The sequence below is a fragment of the Numida meleagris genome, chromosome Z (genome assembly GCF_002078875.1).
Source record: "Numida meleagris isolate 19003 breed g44 Domestic line chromosome Z, NumMel1.0, whole genome shotgun sequence".
Classification (NCBI taxonomy): Eukaryota; Metazoa; Chordata; class Aves; order Galliformes; family Numididae; genus Numida; species Numida meleagris.
Window position 1 is genome coordinate 22,975,052 of NC_034438.1, and position 17,659 is coordinate 22,992,710.

General features: G+C 36.5%; 1 protein-coding gene across 4 annotated transcripts in view; it reads left to right on the plus strand.

Annotated features, from left to right (window-relative positions):
- The window catches only part of ARSB (arylsulfatase B), a 68,999-nt gene that overhangs the window by 40,755 nt on the left and 10,585 nt on the right, over positions 1 to 17,659 (plus strand). For 2 of the 4 annotated variants that reach the window (XM_021379672.1, XM_021379670.1), the window contains exon 6: positions 6,352 to 6,422. In XM_021379672.1, the coding sequence (XP_021235347.1) occupies positions 6,352 to 6,422 (71 nt within the window). Of the gene's footprint in view, positions 1 to 6,351; positions 6,423 to 6,511; positions 6,541 to 8,987; positions 9,998 to 17,659 lie in introns of those variants that run through there. The other 2 variants (XM_021379671.1, XM_021379673.1) reach the window with 2 other exon arrangements.

Sequence of the window (17,659 nt, forward strand, 5' to 3'; positions counted from 1 at the left end):
CTCAGCTCTCAGTAGGTAAGGTGATGGGTACTGCCATTTGGGATAGGAAAAGAATGATTCTTCTGGATTTCTGGAAACCTGGAAAAACTATCAACTCTGACCATTAATCCACTATGCTGACCTAGCTAAAGGCTCGAGCTTCTGGAATAACGTCTGAGAAGAAGACAGCCTTTCTCTTGCAGCACAGTAATGCCAGGCCCCATTGCACTTTGAAGAGCATGGAACACATTGCCAGTCTTGGACTGTCTTACGGACACTCCCCATATAGATCAGATTTGGTGCCTTTTGACTTCCAACTGTTTGGGCTGATGATGCCATCATAGCACCTGTGAGACAGTGGGTTGTCTCCACTGGTGCAGACTTTTGAGTGTGGTGTGAAGGCTCTTGCTCATTACTGGTGAAAATGCACAGCTAGTGGTGGTGACTATGTTGTAAGAAGATCTTCTATAGCTGAGAATTTGCTCTATCAAGGAGTGTTATTGTGCTCTTTATCTGTTGTATTATCCATGGAAATAAATAGGAGGCATCACTTTTATAGTAACCTATATAGTTCATTAACATAAATTAACATGGATTTTACATATCTTAGCGTTATGAACTTCAAATCACAGGAGTTAAAGTACATCTTCAGATTTATTTTGTTTAATAGCAGGATTATCTGTTTTGAATATACCTAGCTTGATTTCTTTCTTAGTGGTGTCTCTTTTTCTGAGGAGCTCTGTGGTAGTGTTCTACCCCAGCTGGATTTTGCAGAGAGTGTGTGATGCTGTGCATGGGTACACTGCATGGCTCTCTTCCAAGCGGATAAGGATGTGTATACCTGAGGGCAGGGGGCCATTAACTTCCAGGCAGAAACTGAAACTTTTGTTGAGCCAGACACAGCAAAATATTTCACATGCTGACATTACTGTGAGAAAACAGCATCAGCAAGATCCTGGGGTACTGATAAATCATGGGCTAACCTTTCTTCCAACTACCAGCAGAATTCCTGTTTACTCTGGATTCCCTTTCAACCAAGCGTTCTTTGTTATGGACTGTTCTTCTTAGATCAGTTTACTTCATTATTAAAACTGTATGTTGGGAATAATAGGTACAGCTCTGCATCCCCTGCATGCGCATGTCACTTGAATCTCATCTCTTACTGAGTATTATGTTTACTAGTACTGCCAGGAAATAGTTGACCTCATATGTTTGCAGTTGTGCCAGCTGGAGAGCCTTTGTCCAAAGGGGGGAAAAGCCATTTTTTGTGGATTGTCAGGCTGCTGTTTGTCTGACTTGCAGCATAAATGTCAGATTTCACATGATTTTCCCATGTAATCAGGAGAAATGAGTATATTAAATTTCATATTCATAACTCAAAAGGTCGCTTGACAATTGGGTAGCAAACAATGAAGGAATAATGCCCTTTTGGTGACATCTGATGGAAAGTTCAAATATGTTGCTTTTCTAGGACCAGGTAGTTCATAATGAGCGAAATTTGCTGAGATTCTGCCTCATTTGAAAAACGGAAATTAATAGCCTATCACAACATTACATCTGTATTTTTTTCTTACCTGATGCAACGTGAGTAGCTGCATATGATTCTGTGAGTTCTTGTTTTGTTTGAGGATTTTTTTGTTGATCTTTGTTCCTAAGTCTGCTAGTTAATGTATGTGTAATCAAAGGGGAAGTTTTCAAATTTGAAATATTGATTTAGCATCCTTTTAAAGGGATGTATAAAACAACCCAGGTAATCTCAGAAGTCACAAAAGTATTGGATCCATTCCCAAATCTGTTTGATCTTTGTCTATAGATAATTGATAGTTTTTAAAGGACCTTTTCTTAACATGGTATTTATGAGTAAATACAATTAAGAAAACAATTATTCAACAATATATGGCATGTTTAGATAATGATATAAAAATACGGAGAATAAATATAAATTCTGAAATTCTAAAACAAACTTTATTTTAGGTTGATTGGCAGTCCAAATTAGGAACTGTATTAACATGACATTGATTAATATTAAGTTCTTGTGGTAAATAGAGCTGAAAACCACATGTGTCCACAGCTGTTCATTTTCCACTTCCTCTGCTGAATTTTGATTGAAGAACCAGAAGAAGTGTAAATGGCTGGGAGCAAATGGGACATGAAAACCTTAAGTTCATAAACACATGATTCTTGTAGACAAAAAGAATATATCCTCTTCTGCCTTGCTTTTTACCAAGTTAAAGTTCCTTTCATACAATGTGTGAAACTGCAGAAATACAGTATTTTTGTTCTCCTTGTTTGAACTTCTTTTCTTTGATTAAAATTTGTATGCTACTTAGAAGCTGTTTGACAGAGCCTTTGAACTTAAACCTTGTTTGCTCTTTCCAAATTCATCTACTGACCTAGTACTGTAGGAAATAGTATTTCAGACTGTATCAGTAGGAGATGTAATGGCAGTAAAATATAATTTTATTTAAACAGAAACTGAAGTAAAACAGGTTTCATCCGCAGTCACAGTCTGACACGCAGTCACCAAAAGGTGGGTATCTTAAGAACTCCGCCCAGCATCCAGGCACCAGGGCAGGTGTTCTGTGGCAACCCATTGGCAGCTGAGCCCCACAGCACTTGTGACCAGGCTCAGCTGCGGTGGTGCATAGCTCAAGGGACATATCTGTGTTCTTCTTACACTGGTGGCTATGCTCAGTTTTTTGCTTGCCTTTTTGTACCTTTACTGATGCTGTTTTTCCTGTTCTGCTTCTGTTGAGGCATCACAAGTCTTCACTGTTCTTTATCTCCAGGTATCTACATCCTGTCAAAGTGACCTGCATGTTGCAGTCTTGTTCACCTTCTAAACTGTGTATCATCAATGCAAGCCATTGTGAGACACCTTTCCCTGATGTGTGTTGCTGCTATTGTCCCCCCACACAGATATTCTGAGTCTTTCCATTCATACTATGGCCTTTACAGTTCTCCACAGTAAAAGACGATGGGACATCAAAGAAGCTTTTCCATGCAAAACTGTTCAAACATATGTTTGGACCAGTAATTCCTAAACTTGATTTCCTCCAAGTTTCTTTGGAAATAAGTTTAAATTTCCTTTTAATGTCTCCAGCTGCTTTTTGAAAATGATTTTAGAATGGCATCACTGTAACCACCCGTTTTTGGATATCCATCAGATCATTCTGAAATTCCCAGAGAGCAGCAGAGAGTGATTCTTCATGTCACTTCAGTGTCTACCACTGTTCTCAGCTTTTCTCCCACTCAGCCCCTGGTGCCCTCCCATTCCTACTCTCACTATAGCATAGGGTGCTGTAGCATGGGCAGTATCCTTTTGTTTTAACTCGCTACTGTAAAATTCAGATCTCGAGCATAAATCTGTGTAAATCCCAGCATATTCCACTTATCTAGTACCTTATATCATCACAAGTAACACTGCATTGTAGCTGGAACCTTTAAAATCATGTACATATTAGAAATTATATCTAAAATCCAGTAGAAACATCACTTTCTGTTTTACAAAAATAGTAGTTGAGAATAACAAAAACAGTTAATGGAAAACAATACTAAAATGCAGCTAGTCAAGGAATCTGAACTGTACTGCGTGTTTCTCAAAAGACACTTGCATTTCTAAGAAACATCTGTTTTCCAGATGCTTTCTAATTTATTGAAATAGAGAGGTGAGGCAAAATAATGATGTAGAACTCTGCTGTGGTTGATGCATTGTTTTGATATATTTTGTTTTTCAGTACTGAATATCTACTGTGTCTGTGCTCAGAAGGATTTTGTTTTACATTCCTTAAAGGAAAACGGTAGTACTGATTGTTGTCAAGTGCATGAAGCATTGTGATAGACACGAAAAGATTCAGAATAAAATGTGGTTAGAATAATTACTATTTCTCTGAAGCTTCTTAGCAGATTTTGGGGAGCAAAAGCAGACTTTTGCCTGGCATGTTGCAGTTTTGTATTTTTGTGATGCTAGAAAGATCAGAATTGAGTGGGTGAAATAGGAAGCAAAATCAACTTAAATTCATTTGTACTACATAGTGATGATGGAAAATGTTCATTCATAGCTATTTGTGGTATAAATAACTGCTTACAACCACAGTAATTGAAAGCTGAGAGTAATGTTTATTTCCAGAACATGTGGAATAAAATTATTTTAGAAAAGTGTATATGGTTATGACCCAGAGAAATGCAAGATAATGCAAGTGCTTTTGCAAGTGATACTCAGGATGTTTTCATGAAAGATGAACATGTTTACTCTGAAAAACCTTGATTTCCTCCCAAGGACACCTTCTGCCTGTTTTACAGCAATTAAAGTGAATGATCACATGTTGATGTTTGTTAAAATTCACTAGAGACCAATACATCCTCTATATGTTTTTAAAAAGGAGAAGATAGACTGATATTCTCAGCGTAAACTTGCAAATTCTTCTACTAACTCTGAAGTTTGTTGAATATGTTTCAGTCCAGGTGTTCTTAGAGCTTTTTTTTATTTTTGGAAAAAAAAAATTCCTTTTAACTGCTTAATTGAATTCTCAGTTGACATGGTAAAATAACTTCCAGACAAAGGAAAATCTTCCTTATTTTTAGGGTGAGGAAGCAATGTATTAGACTATACTCTAAAAATAAATGTTCTGAAAGAAGAGAATTTTAAGATGTGGTTACAATGAATCCTGAAAAATTGCAAAAGTAAGATATCATAGAGAATTTTACAGCTCTCTTCTTTAGCTGTATACATTCCTAATGCAGGGCATCTGGAGGGACTAAGGTCAGCTGCGGCCCTCTGCAAAGTGGAAAGAGGAATGAGTTTAGGCAGAGGGAAAGGGAACTTTGCTGTGAGTTTGAGTTCTGTACTTATTTTCACAAGGACGTTGTTTCTTCCTTCCTGATGTCCTCCTCTGTCAGCCAGACACCTTTAACTTTCAGTGCTGCCTTCTTTTCTCTGGCTGTGGTTTTATGAGTAATATATAGTGGTTATAAACCACCATTTTTGAAAGAATACTGAAGATTCACATATGAAAATGACAGTATCTCCCAAGCAGCTTCTATAAAATCACTTGCAAACTCCAAATTCACATCCTAATTTAACTTGCACTAATTACTGCATGGTAGTATTAACTTATTAACAACTGGGAAAAGGCACAGTTATCAATAGCTGTAAATGGAGCATCTAGAGGCAATAAAGTTTTCTTAAATGTAAGATCAAGTTTTGTTAAGTATGGACAGGCACTCGGTAGTGACTTCCAGATCACTCAGTAGTGTGACCACCAATTAGCCTGTAGGTTAATTGTTGTATTTCCTCTGTATTAATTGCGAGGTTGTATCATCTGAATAACTTCAGTCTTTCATCTGATCCTCCTTAATTTTTTATTTACTCAAAATGTGTAGCATCCAGAAATGATTTTAGAAGTGAAGTGGAAGAATATTAATTTTAATGAGTTGATATTGAAAGTTTTAAATTGTGTAAATATTATTCAATTATAAAATGCTTCTTACAGAAATATATGTTAAACTAACAGCCATTTTTGGTTTCTACTAGATTTCCACTAAGTTTATTACTTCATTTTTTATTTTAATATCAAGAGCTTTAGCGGCCTACGCTGACTTTTTTGAGACTTACAATAAATGAGAGCAGTTTAAGTTATTTGGAAGTTTCTAAAAACTTATGTTTACATTCTCAGTCAGATAATACAATAATGTTTTATCATGATGTAGATGAGGTTCTTTCTAATTATTAATTCCTGCCCATGTTGCCCCTTATAAGGAATGAATTTCATTTATTGAGTTTCTTTCAGCACTGGGTTTTCTTTAATTCAGAGAGTTTCTTGATAATTTAGCTTTTCATACGAAGTAGCTAATAGCTGGAGAAAGATTCTTTTTTTTTTTTTTTAATGCAGAGTAAGGTTCAGATTATCTAACTAATCTTTGTGAACTCTCTACAAAAGAAAGAGGCTGTTTTTTTGGTGGTTTTTTTTTTTTTTAAGGGTTAACCAATGCCTCTGGTGTTTTTTGAAGCAGATGGCCAAAATGCTTTCAGCACTCTAGGGTGGTGATTCGTGTTCAGGTACACAGGGAGTAGAGGAAGTCTAGGATACCAGTTTATGCTGCTAAATTTAATTTTTAAAGTTGGTAATAGTGAAAATCCTCCTTTGGTAAGGCTAGTTCTATACTTTTAAATCTTGTGGATAATCCCAGACCACTGAAGTCAAGGAAAATAGGGGCAAAAGCTACTGCTACTGGTCTGGAAGAGAACATTCACATTAATCAGTTCATCAGTATGAATTAATTCTGTGTTAGGATGACAAAGGGCACTGAAATAGAACATTGCAGAATCCTAATGAGCTGTAGGAGGAAGTTAATATTTTCTTTCTCTTCTAGTGAAGGAAGACCTTCCCCCAGAGTGGAACTGCTTCATAACATAGATCCCATGTTTGTGGATAATTACCCATGTGAGTATGCTACTGGTAAAGTCTCATAAAACATACAGATTATCTCCATAACACTCCCTGTTTTCCTTAAGTAAAGTATTTTTTTCTAGGTGAAATAATATAATGGAGGATGCCATCTGCTTTTTGGTAAAGAATTTAGTTTTAAAGTACAGAAACATCATACCCTAGGTAAATCCTTGCTGAACCATGACCAGTACACACTTCCTGTTTCGCAGAGCTCTGAAGCACTGCTGAATAACAAATAAAGTACTTTGTGATGTGGAGTTCTTCAGGAGCAGCCATGTGCGTGAGGTGCACAGCAAGGCAGACAGCCAAAACAAACCACCAAATCCTGTCCTCAGTGCTACAATCTGGCAGGTAGCTCCCATTGAAACGCTCAGCCAGGCATCTCATGATGTGTTTATTTAATGTGATTGTATTGTTGACCTTGCAAATGGAAAACTTGAGTTTGCAAGAAGCTTAGGTTCCAAGCTTTGTAATTGCTTTTGTTCCATAATCACATGAGTTGAATATTTAATGCTATAGTCACATGAATTGGAACTCAACTTTGCCAATTCCATAGCTCTTTGAACGTTGTTTTATGATTTAACACTGTTGGTTTACTGAAGACTACAAACTTTTCAAGCAGAGATTTTTTTTTCATACATAACACTGGAACAGGTCCTTCCCACTGTTTTTATAGTATTTCTGTATTTCATTAAATGAAGAAGTAAATCCAGGCGTAGAAATAGTAGTACAGTGGGAACTGTGATCTGTTACTTGCATGATAGATACAAGTTTTGCTGTGGTAACAGGAAGGAAAGCGGCAAGGTGGCCTGCAATGCACATCTGGTTCTATGATGCTTTTCTGAGAAGGAGAAACATTGTGCACATCTAATGTTGGCTGCATGATATTGCCTGCAGATAATTCCTACATACTGATGGAATTAAGGCATAGCTACTCCAATTTCCCTTCAAAGAATCCTCAGTGAGTTGTAGCATTCCTGTAAAGTGCTATGCCATGATGTGGTGTTCTGAGGTATACTTCAGAGACAGTCATTTCCATGTGGGAGCTGCTGTTATTGAGCACAGCTGAGGTGTTTAAATAGCCAGCTTCCTGGTTTAAATATAAAGGGGATGAGAAGAGGAAGTTTTCAGAAGCCTGAGCTCAGGAAATACTCCCACAGACTGTTTCCATGAGGCTGTACTCTGATGATTCTTTACTGTACACAACATCCAGCGTACCTTTACTTTATGTGTGTGTTTGTTGTGTGAGATTTGGGCAGAGGAACAAGGCAGCTGGGCAGAAGGTGTAGTAAGTTGAACTTTATTCTGAATAAGATGTGACTTTGAACTGTCATGGATGGAGGGAGGGGAGTATGTACCTGTACATTCATAATATTTTATATACTGTTTAAAAACTGGAGTAATGAGGAACAAGATGTAAATCTTCACCTGCAAGTCCTTATGCATCCTGTATGGTATGGGTGTCCAATCTTTTGGCTTGCCTGGGCCTCACTGAGTAAAGAGGAATTGTCTTAGCCTGCATATACACGGGTTGCTCTGGAAGTAATGCCTCCTATTTATTTCTATGGAAAACACAACCAATACGAAGAGCACAATAAAGTTGTTTGATAGAGCAAATTTTCAGCTGCAAAACACTGTTTTTCAGTGTTGTTACCACCATTACGTGTGCGCTTTCATCAACAATGAACAAGAGCCTGCATGGTGCACCGTAAAAATCTGCACCAGCGCTCGTGACCTGCTGTTGCTCTTGCCGCTGCTGAAATGCACCACTCACTGCCTCAGTGCGCTGTTTGGTCTCCATAACATTAAGCAAGCGTTGATGAAAGTCAGTGGATGCCATCTTTTGTGCATGGAGGAGTTCAGTACAGACCGTTGCTTCATATGTGCTTCCATACCAGACACCATTCTGTCAGACTGCCCCTCTGCTGCCAGCTGTCACACGGCAACAACATGTAATGGAATGTTGGTGGGAAGATTCAACCTTTACTGCCATACTGCCAAAATCTGCCCCTGACGTCATGGGCCAACATAGTAACATAGGAGAAAGTAATTTCAGAGCAACCCTCATAAAATATGCAGTACTATTAATATATAAGTAACAAAAGATTTTAATTTTTAATATTTTTCTTAAAAAAGAGAGCAACAAAAAACATAAAACCAGTGGGATATTTGGCCTTGTTTTTGTGAAACTAATGCATCACTCTGGTTCAATGGCAGTGATTGCAATTCTTATTGAACTCTCAAGGTATTCATTAGATTTTTGATGAAATTTTACTTGTCCTGTACTTTATCTTTGACAACTGTTCACAAATGTGTGTGCTACCAAAAAGCAATGCCATGAGTAAGGTGTGACTGTGAAGCAAAGGGTGTTTTTCTCTGGTAAGAGAGGTCTTATGAAAGTTTGGTAAGGAGACATGATCAGATTTTTGAGTTGAATATCTGACTGCAGTTCTATTCATTTCATTTTCAGTTCATTTGAAAATTTGCAGGTAATGTATTATATCAACTGAAAATGGTCTTGCAAATGTAAGTTCATGATTCTTTTTTTTTTTTTTTTAGCAATCTTGAAGCATATTTTCAAACTCCTTTATCAAAACAGAAAGCATGGCTGTGTATTCTTCACATCCTCTATAGCATGGGGCAAGGGGCTGGCTGCAGGTTGGACATGCCTGGTGTATGGTTTCCCTGTCTCTTCTGAGCCAAGGCCTATAACTTTGGCAAGTTGCTTTGTGCCACTCATTTTGCTTTCTCCCTTAATAGCACTTTTGGTCAAGAAGAGGCAGAGTGACCTCTAAATTAGAATGTATTACATTTTTTCTAATTCTGATTTTATGATACCATTCCTAAAAGATTTGCCTGTAAGTAATTGTGTTACTGTTAGGTTTTATAAGGTATTTCCCTGTTATACATGATAGAACATACATAAAACTGTACTTTTTCAAGTCACCATTTTCTTTTTATTAACATACTGTTTCTGTTGCAACAGAACTTATGAATTAGTAGTCTGGTGCTGGGGACAAGAATCCTTCTTTCCTTGTACTTGAACTGTTAGAATGTAGACAGTTTCTTAACTGGAAGTTGAAATAGTTTTATGTTTTGTAGGATGAGTCATGCTATTTGTGATTCTGTTTTTTTCACGAGTATAGTGAAAATTTGCTTTGGTATACAAGATTTAAAATTTCTGTTTAGAAATCTGTGTTACTAGGAGTAACAAAATGTAATTAACAGCCAATTTCTTCTTCAAGTGTTTAGTTTTTATTTATAATTGAATAACAAGTTTAGAATCAAGATCCATGGTAATGATATTGGCATTTGTATTAGGGATAAATTAAGGGGACACAGTTTGGAACGTATAGCCCTTTCATAGTTTTGGCAATATGACTCTTCATGTTTTAAAAAAGCATTTTAAAATGCCTGTACATAGTCTTCTTACCATCAAGGTGATAAAATGCATGTCATTCTTAAGTCTGAACTCTTGAGTGATTTTGTATACAGTGTATGCATTTTCTATATATGTTACTTAATGAGTGCATCTCTCTTCATCTCTAAATAAACTGATAGTATATGTATTTTAGTAGAATGACTCAGGGGATGTCCCAAGTAATTCATAGATTTTTTGACTGAAATAGGAACTGAATTTTGACTATTCAGATTTTTAATGACAGATATTTTTTCAGGGAAGAATTTGTGCAAAAGACAATTAATTTAGTGTGAATAGTTACAACAGGGTTTTCAACAGAATATTAAATTTAAGGCTGGGTCTACTATCTTGATTACAGAGGTAGCTACATCTTTGCTGTTGTGGTCTGTTAGAACTAACCTTGACCTGTGAGTTTACCACTTGTGGAGTAACGTTGTACAGCTTCTCAAATTCTTAGGCTGGGCACTGTTACCCAACATCTGGGCATCAGCCATCACTACTGTAACAGGTCTGGTGAATCTAATGATCAGCAGCCACTTGTCTGTGTTCTGGAACTTGTATCCAGTGGCAAATACAATAGCCCTATGGTACTCTTGTATCAAAGTACTGTACTTCGCTCCTATTAATACTAAGCAATATAACAGGCAAAACACTGTAAACTAGTTCATCTGCAGTTTCATTTTACAGTACAGTGCTGGTAGGTCTTATATTACTGTCTGTTTCAAGTTATTACCTTCTGTCTCTGAGAGCAGACTTTCTTCATTTAAATGTAAAACCTCGGAGTGGTCTAAAACATATTGCAGTGTTTTAAACTGTAATTTCTCCTTTGTCTTTCAGTGTTAAAAAGGAGTTCCTATTCTTGGCTGCACATTTTCTCTCAGGGTATGTCTTACCTGTGGCAGCCCAGTGGAATCATCAGGTTAAAAGTAATCTTTTCTCTCCGAACTGATCTGGTTTGCAGATCACAAAAATTGTGATGTTTTAACAGAGTGAACAGCTGGGAGTGAAATCCCCAAAAACTAGTGTTGAATAGGGTATGGGGGTTTTGAGGTCTTCGTAGTGAGGCCAGCGTGGTGGTGATGTATTGACAAAATGGTCAGCCTGTCTTTCTTTTTCTCCCATTCTTCCTCTTCCCCTGAGCTGAATCTGGAAATCACATGGCGGCAGGATGAGTCTTCTGCTGGATTGACGTTTAACCTGAGGCATGGATGGGGTGGAAGAGGAGGAGTTTTCCACTAAAGCAGCTGTCTGCATCGCTTACTTACTCAGTAGCTATATGACTGGGAGCAGATGGGATTGTGTGGTTGGTAGCAGGCAGAGGGAATGGCCACAGAACATGGCCACTAGATCAGCTCAAGTCACCCTCTCTATTTAGAGTCACCAGTATCACTCATATAGCCAGGCTGTGAATAAAATCAGATATTGATTCAAATTTTAATAGCTATTTTTTTCTTGGCTTACACTTTGGATATTTAACCTAGTGCTCATTTTGGCACAAAGGAAGGGAGAGAGAAAAATTTCTAAGGACAGATGAGACTGATTCTGTTGATAGCTCTGAAGCTAAACCTTGAGGTTTCTATTTCATAATATGGGGGAAAAGTGATTCAGCAGGTTTCTGTTGGAAAATCCTTCACTTGGGCTCTTCCCCATTCACAGCCATTTGGTCGTGATGCTTGTTTTGCATCTGTTCTAGTACTAGTAAAGTGCTTCCACAGGCTGATTCGATCTGTGTACCTAGAGTGGGAAACACATTGTTTTCCTCTTCACTTGGGTTGAACTGGCTGGTTTGTTGAAGGGCCTGACAGGTGCCAGAGGAAGGTGGGGTGAGGAGAGCTGTGCAGTTCAAAGTGGAGAGCTAGAGCCAATGCTCCTAGCGCCAGCTGGCTGTTCCTGGCACCAGAGCCTCAGGGAAAACTGTGTGGGCTGCACCCTTTTGTTGGACGTTGCTGTGTTAAACCAGTCGTCTGAACTCTGCATACAGAGATGACCCTGTCTTCTTGGAGCAGTTGCTCCTTTCACTCCTTGCTAAAAGCCATAATTTTTTTTTCCTTCTTCATCATTCAGTTCATTTTATTAAAAAAAATTATAAATGAATACATAAATCACTTGATAATTTATTAGAGTTTGCAATTCCATAAAAGTAGGCCATAGGTATGAAAGACTTATAATGTTCCAGGTTTCTGTCTGAAACAGTCACATTTTCTGTTAAGACTTTGGTAGGAAATTAAGAAAATTAAAACCAGAAAGCTAGAATTATGTTCAAACAGTATCACTTTCTCTGTAATAAATAGGTTAAGAGATCTCAAATAAAATATGTAAGTAACTGAAAAGTTTCATAAATCAAAATTTACATTTGTTGGAAGAAAGAAAATTGTTTTGCCACATTTTTGTAATGTTATCTTTTAAAAAAAAAAAAAGCCAACTTGATTTGGCAGCTGTAAGGATGACGTGAGCTCTTCCATTGTGACATATATGCTTTCTTTTAGATAGTATTATGGCATTTCAAGTTCTGGTGATTCAGCTGAATTAAAAACCAACTGGATTTAAATCTAAATTCCCCTAACTGCTAAACCAAACATATTTCTGACTGTGCCATCATTGCTGGTAGGTCTATCTTGAAGCAGTTTTGAAACTTCATGTCCCACAGAAAGCAATTTTATTTTGAGAATCAGAACTAAATGACCTGGTGAAACAAAATGCACCCTTTATTTCAGAGTTGTTAATAAGAATCTGTCAGTACATACTGCACTATTTTTTAATCTGACTTGCTAAACTTATTAATGAACTTAGTGGATTTTACAAAATCTTGGACTATTTATGTAGAATCACTTTCTCTTCAAAAAAAATAATTTATATCTTTAAATCACGATGATGTATTCAAAATAAATATGTTGTTGGGTGGGGCTGTTTCAGGCTGAAAAAAGTTCTACCTTCCTTTAAAATTCCAGACCTAACAATAAAGTAGAACATCAAAGGCATAATAAAACTGTAGGCTACTAATTGTAGACAATTTATTTTGAAGATATCTATTCATAGGGGCAAACATCCAAGACAGAAAACTTGTAAAAACATTCCGTGACTTTTCTCTAAGCTTTGATTCATTTTCTCAGTACAAATAAAACTTTACATTGCTCTCCTTGACATTTGAAGAAAGGCATTACCTCAAATATTGCACTATTAATTGCCAAAATAAATGATTGCTTATAAAGAGCTAAGTCTGCTCTGTGCAGAATGAACGTATGATATATTACAATAGAGAAACCATTTTGTTTCTGGGACTGATATATCATTCATGGGCATTAAAATTGCATTATAATGGCTACAACATTATATATTATGTCTATACATATACCAAAATGATTAATCTCAATTAAGAAGTAGACATTCTAGGCTCCTTTAGGCCCCATTTATTACATATAGCATCCAAGTGAAAGATGATTCCTAAGACTTCGCTGGTCAGAAGTGGTTTCTTCTCCAATTTTATTACTGATGATCTAGCTTCCTTAGAACTATGAAAAGAAGGGAAAAGAAAAAAGAATCCCTGGTAATGGAGTTATTCAGCAGCAGCAGAAGTGTACAACAGACGTAGGTATGCAAGCATGAATACGCTCACTTGGCTTTGAATAGGATAAAAGTTCTCCCAAGTCTGTACTAGGCTAAGACCCAGAAATCATTCTTGGAGAATCAGGATATGAATAAGCAACTGTTATCTTTAGATGACTGGGCTTACGTTGTGACAGCTGGAATGGGAAGGTGATCCAGAATGGGGAAAAGATACACTGCTTCTCTGCATTTCCATCTCTCTGCAAAATTAAACAGTCCACATGCTGACCATCTGGAACCTGTCATCTTTTCATTACAAGTAAATCACACATTCAAATGATTCCATGTGTTTGCATGAAGCAGGAGTTGCCAGCGTGTGATCCTGAAGCTGTGTATGGCATTCAACAACTTCACTTGGTGCTTTCATGTTGATCTGGCCATTTTGGGTAGAAGTCAACTCCACTTGCTGATGGGAGGCCATAGTTCCAGCCAGCTCACTGCTCTTCAGATCAGAGACGTGTAGTGTGTTTCCTCTTTGTCTGCTGTTTATATGTAGTTTCTGTGGTGTAGCTCTTGCGGAGGTGTAGCTTGGGAAGTTTGGCCTTTGGTTGTACATTGCCTTGGCTCTTAACATTACTGCATCTGAATGTAAACCATCCATCGTTATAGTATTCTATACTAAGCATGCCTAAGTATATTCCCACGTTTCCTCTGGGATGTAGGTAATCACTTTTAGAATTTAGAATTGGTGGGTCATTTGATAAAGTGTCCAATGTCAATATCATGGCTGGGATTCAGAAATTTGTTACTGCTGCTTTTTTATGCTTCATTATATCCAATATCTTCTTGAGCGTAACACTAACTTTTTATATTTATGTTGCTCTTGACATAAGTAGGTTACATTTTTCAAATGAAATATCTCTGAGCTGGAAATCTGAAGTTTAATTGTGCACACAATATTAACATCAGATTATGGACTGTTCAGTTTTTTGTTATTAGAAGTGCTGTCTTACAGTAACACAAGTGGGATTTGTGTATTTCACAGAGAAGGCTGTCTCAGCAAGATGTCTTCCATACTTCATAATACTATTCCATTGAGTTTCAAACTGTTTCCTGGAGAAAAAAAAATACACATTTTCAAAAAATAGTATCTTTTTCATATTTTTTTTCAGGAAAAGTGAAAGTCAAGCACTTCATTTTGCTCTCTCTCACTTTTTGATGTATGATCCTGTGGGCTCTATTAATCAGTTTGCTCTTATTTAGAATAACTTTCATGTTTTTATTCTCTAATTGTGTAAGAATGTAATAATGTAGATAAGTGCTTCACACTGTTGATTTTCTTGGCAATTTTTTTACTGCTGTTACTAGATCTGGATTTTACTCAGTTGTTTGTGTTGTATGTTTTTTTAAGATACTGTCTTAACCTGTTGTAAAAATAGAGGTGAAGAGTACTTTGAAACAAGAACAACAGTATTTTAATATGCTTACTATTGTTGAAATTAATTTTAGAAGGGTGTACAGTTTACAAGCTAAGAGTCTGAACTTGGTATTCTCATATAAATCTTTTTTTGGAATAAAAAATTGCCATGAGAACTGAAATTAGAAGGGATAACAGGTTAGTTTGAAACTGTTTTTTCACAGTGTTCAACTAAGTGGATTAAGGTAGGTGAACTTTACTGTGAGAGTTTGTCTGGCACAGACCTATGCCTCATCAACATGACATTAGGGGTGTACAGTGTCTGAGGCCCTTGCTATTCCTCAAATGTTTTTATTTTAATAATGTAACAGAGACTCAGAGTTTTGTAGAAAACTCATTATTGCTATAAAGCAGCAAAAGGTCACCAAATGTCTTTCCTTAGTGAAGTAACAAGAGCTGTTATTTTTTTAGTAATTCATTGTCACAGTGCAGGCTGGAGGAGCCCTTGACATTTGCAGTTTCTATATTGAGGTTAAATAATTGATCCATACATCGCAGTTCAAAAAAAAGAGAAATCGGTTAAAAGTATATATATGCAAGGGCCTTGTTAGCCCATAAGAGCCATCTGAATTGCAAAAAGGCTGTAGCAGTCTTGTTATCCCTTTTTACACATTCTCATCTTTCTCATGCACTCTCACAAGTAGCCTGTTAATTAAGGCATCTTGCCTACAAACATGTCCATAACATTGTAGTAGACTTGGAAATCACCATGAAGATCTTGCTCTGCTCTCATATTGATGGTGTCTGTTTCTTTTCATGAAGAGGGAAAATACTACTTAAGTAGATAGTATTATTCAAAGTTATCTTGCAGTGCATCTCCTTTCGTAAAGTCAGACTGGTACTTACGCATTTAATATTTGCCATAGTGAATTTTTTGTTTTCTGTAGTTCCCTGTAGATTTTTTTTTCTCAAAAAGACTATATTTACATTGGCATAAAACAATTACAAGTATAATAGAGCAAGCATTGATCTAGACTTCAACATATATATATTTTCTGAGACATGCAGTAAGCTTTTAATTCTGGCTTTATTGTGGATGGTGGTGACTGTGGGTATCACAGTAAGTATCAATAACATTTTTGTTACTGTTGTTTCCTCCATTTTCTCCTTCCTATTTCTTCATCTCTGCACAAAATTCCAGTCATGGAGAGAAGAGTTCTATACTCAGTGAATTCTGAGAAAATATAGTTAAGCTTCTTAAAATCATAAATCCCATGAAAGAATAGGTTAAACATTTTTGGCATCATCTCTTATTCCTTAGTTAGGTCCCAACATTTGAAGTATTTTAAAAATTAGTACCAAAAAATTCTTCTTGAAAGCTGAATTCTCATCAGGAAGCTTTAAAAGTTCCCTACATTTTGTGGAAGATATTTCAGACAGTAAGATTCACTGAAGTGATCAACAAAGACCTTTGCAGAGACCTAAACTGGTGAGACCAGCAATTTTAGCTAGGGTTGATCATGTCCCACTTGACCATCTTGTGTGCGTTGGATCACAGAGCTGAATCAGTAGTAAGAGCAACATGTGTTGTATTCATCCCAAGACAGCAATATGCGTTTTGCCAATGGAATGGAGCAGATTTCTTAAAATTCCACCTGCAGTTTACTTTTCCTTGCATTTCATTGTGAAAACTAAGCAACAGTCAACTTCAGAGAATCCAGTCTATCAAGAGTTAATTTCTGTCATTAAGTTTCCATCAGATATTTTTAGTGAAACGCTGAAAATTTTCAATGTAGCAGTGCCTAGGAAGTTCCTAATGTATATGTGAGAAACACATCATGAAGTTTTCTGTTTAGGGACAAGGAAGTGTTGAAATTGCTGCAAATGTACTTCATACCCAAACAAATCAGAATTGTTCATGTAATTAAAAATTTTTTTCTAATTATTTGTATTATAGAGGGAAGTGCATTTCTTTCACCAGGTACTATCACTTAATACAAGGTTCTGGTATTCTTGTACTGCTTCGCAGTGCAGGGTAGGCCAGCCCAAGGCAAGAGTTCTTCTCTTGAGAAACATTTATTCCAGACCTGGTTGCACATCTACAGAATGATAAAACAAATTGTCTTTAAAACAGATTTTGCCTAGGTAATCCTTTCCTATTTTTATGTAAAACTTTCATGCTTCTGTAACATGAAAAGAGGAGAGAAATACTCTCTTCCCCTCTGATTCCTTTTATAAATACATGGAAAACACCTGTGCATTTGCATACTGTTGACTATATGTATATAATAGGAATATGTGTAAGAATATGTAAGTTCTAAATGTATCTATTAATTGGGAAAAAACTATGCCTTTTTATTTTACTTTTTTTATTTCTCAATAACATTTTATTTGAAAACTTAATTATTCTTTTCTTGCAGATGAGTAGTTAGTTCATTTGATTAGTTTAAATGACTATTGAAATTATATTACTGCATTAAAAACAGGCAGGTTTTTCAGATAGTTGGAAGAGAATTGATTTACTATTCATCAATAGAAATGAAATATGTAGTGCTCTTGCTACTCTCAGTACCATAACCATTGTGGTCTAGTGTGTATATTAGATAAAAGCTTGACTCACGTTTCCTGTATTGTCTCCTGAAATCTACCAGGAAAAAAATTTATATTAATGTAAAGCAAGTTGGTGCTTAATCTAAAAGTATAAAATAAATTCAGATAGAATGGTAATCCAATGTCAGCTTGTATTTTTGAACCAGTCCATAGATCTGTTCTGCTTTTGTTATGTGTGCAGCTGTACAGTGTGAAGAGTACCGCTTTCTAGTTGCGAAGAGGACCTTCACTAGAAAAGAT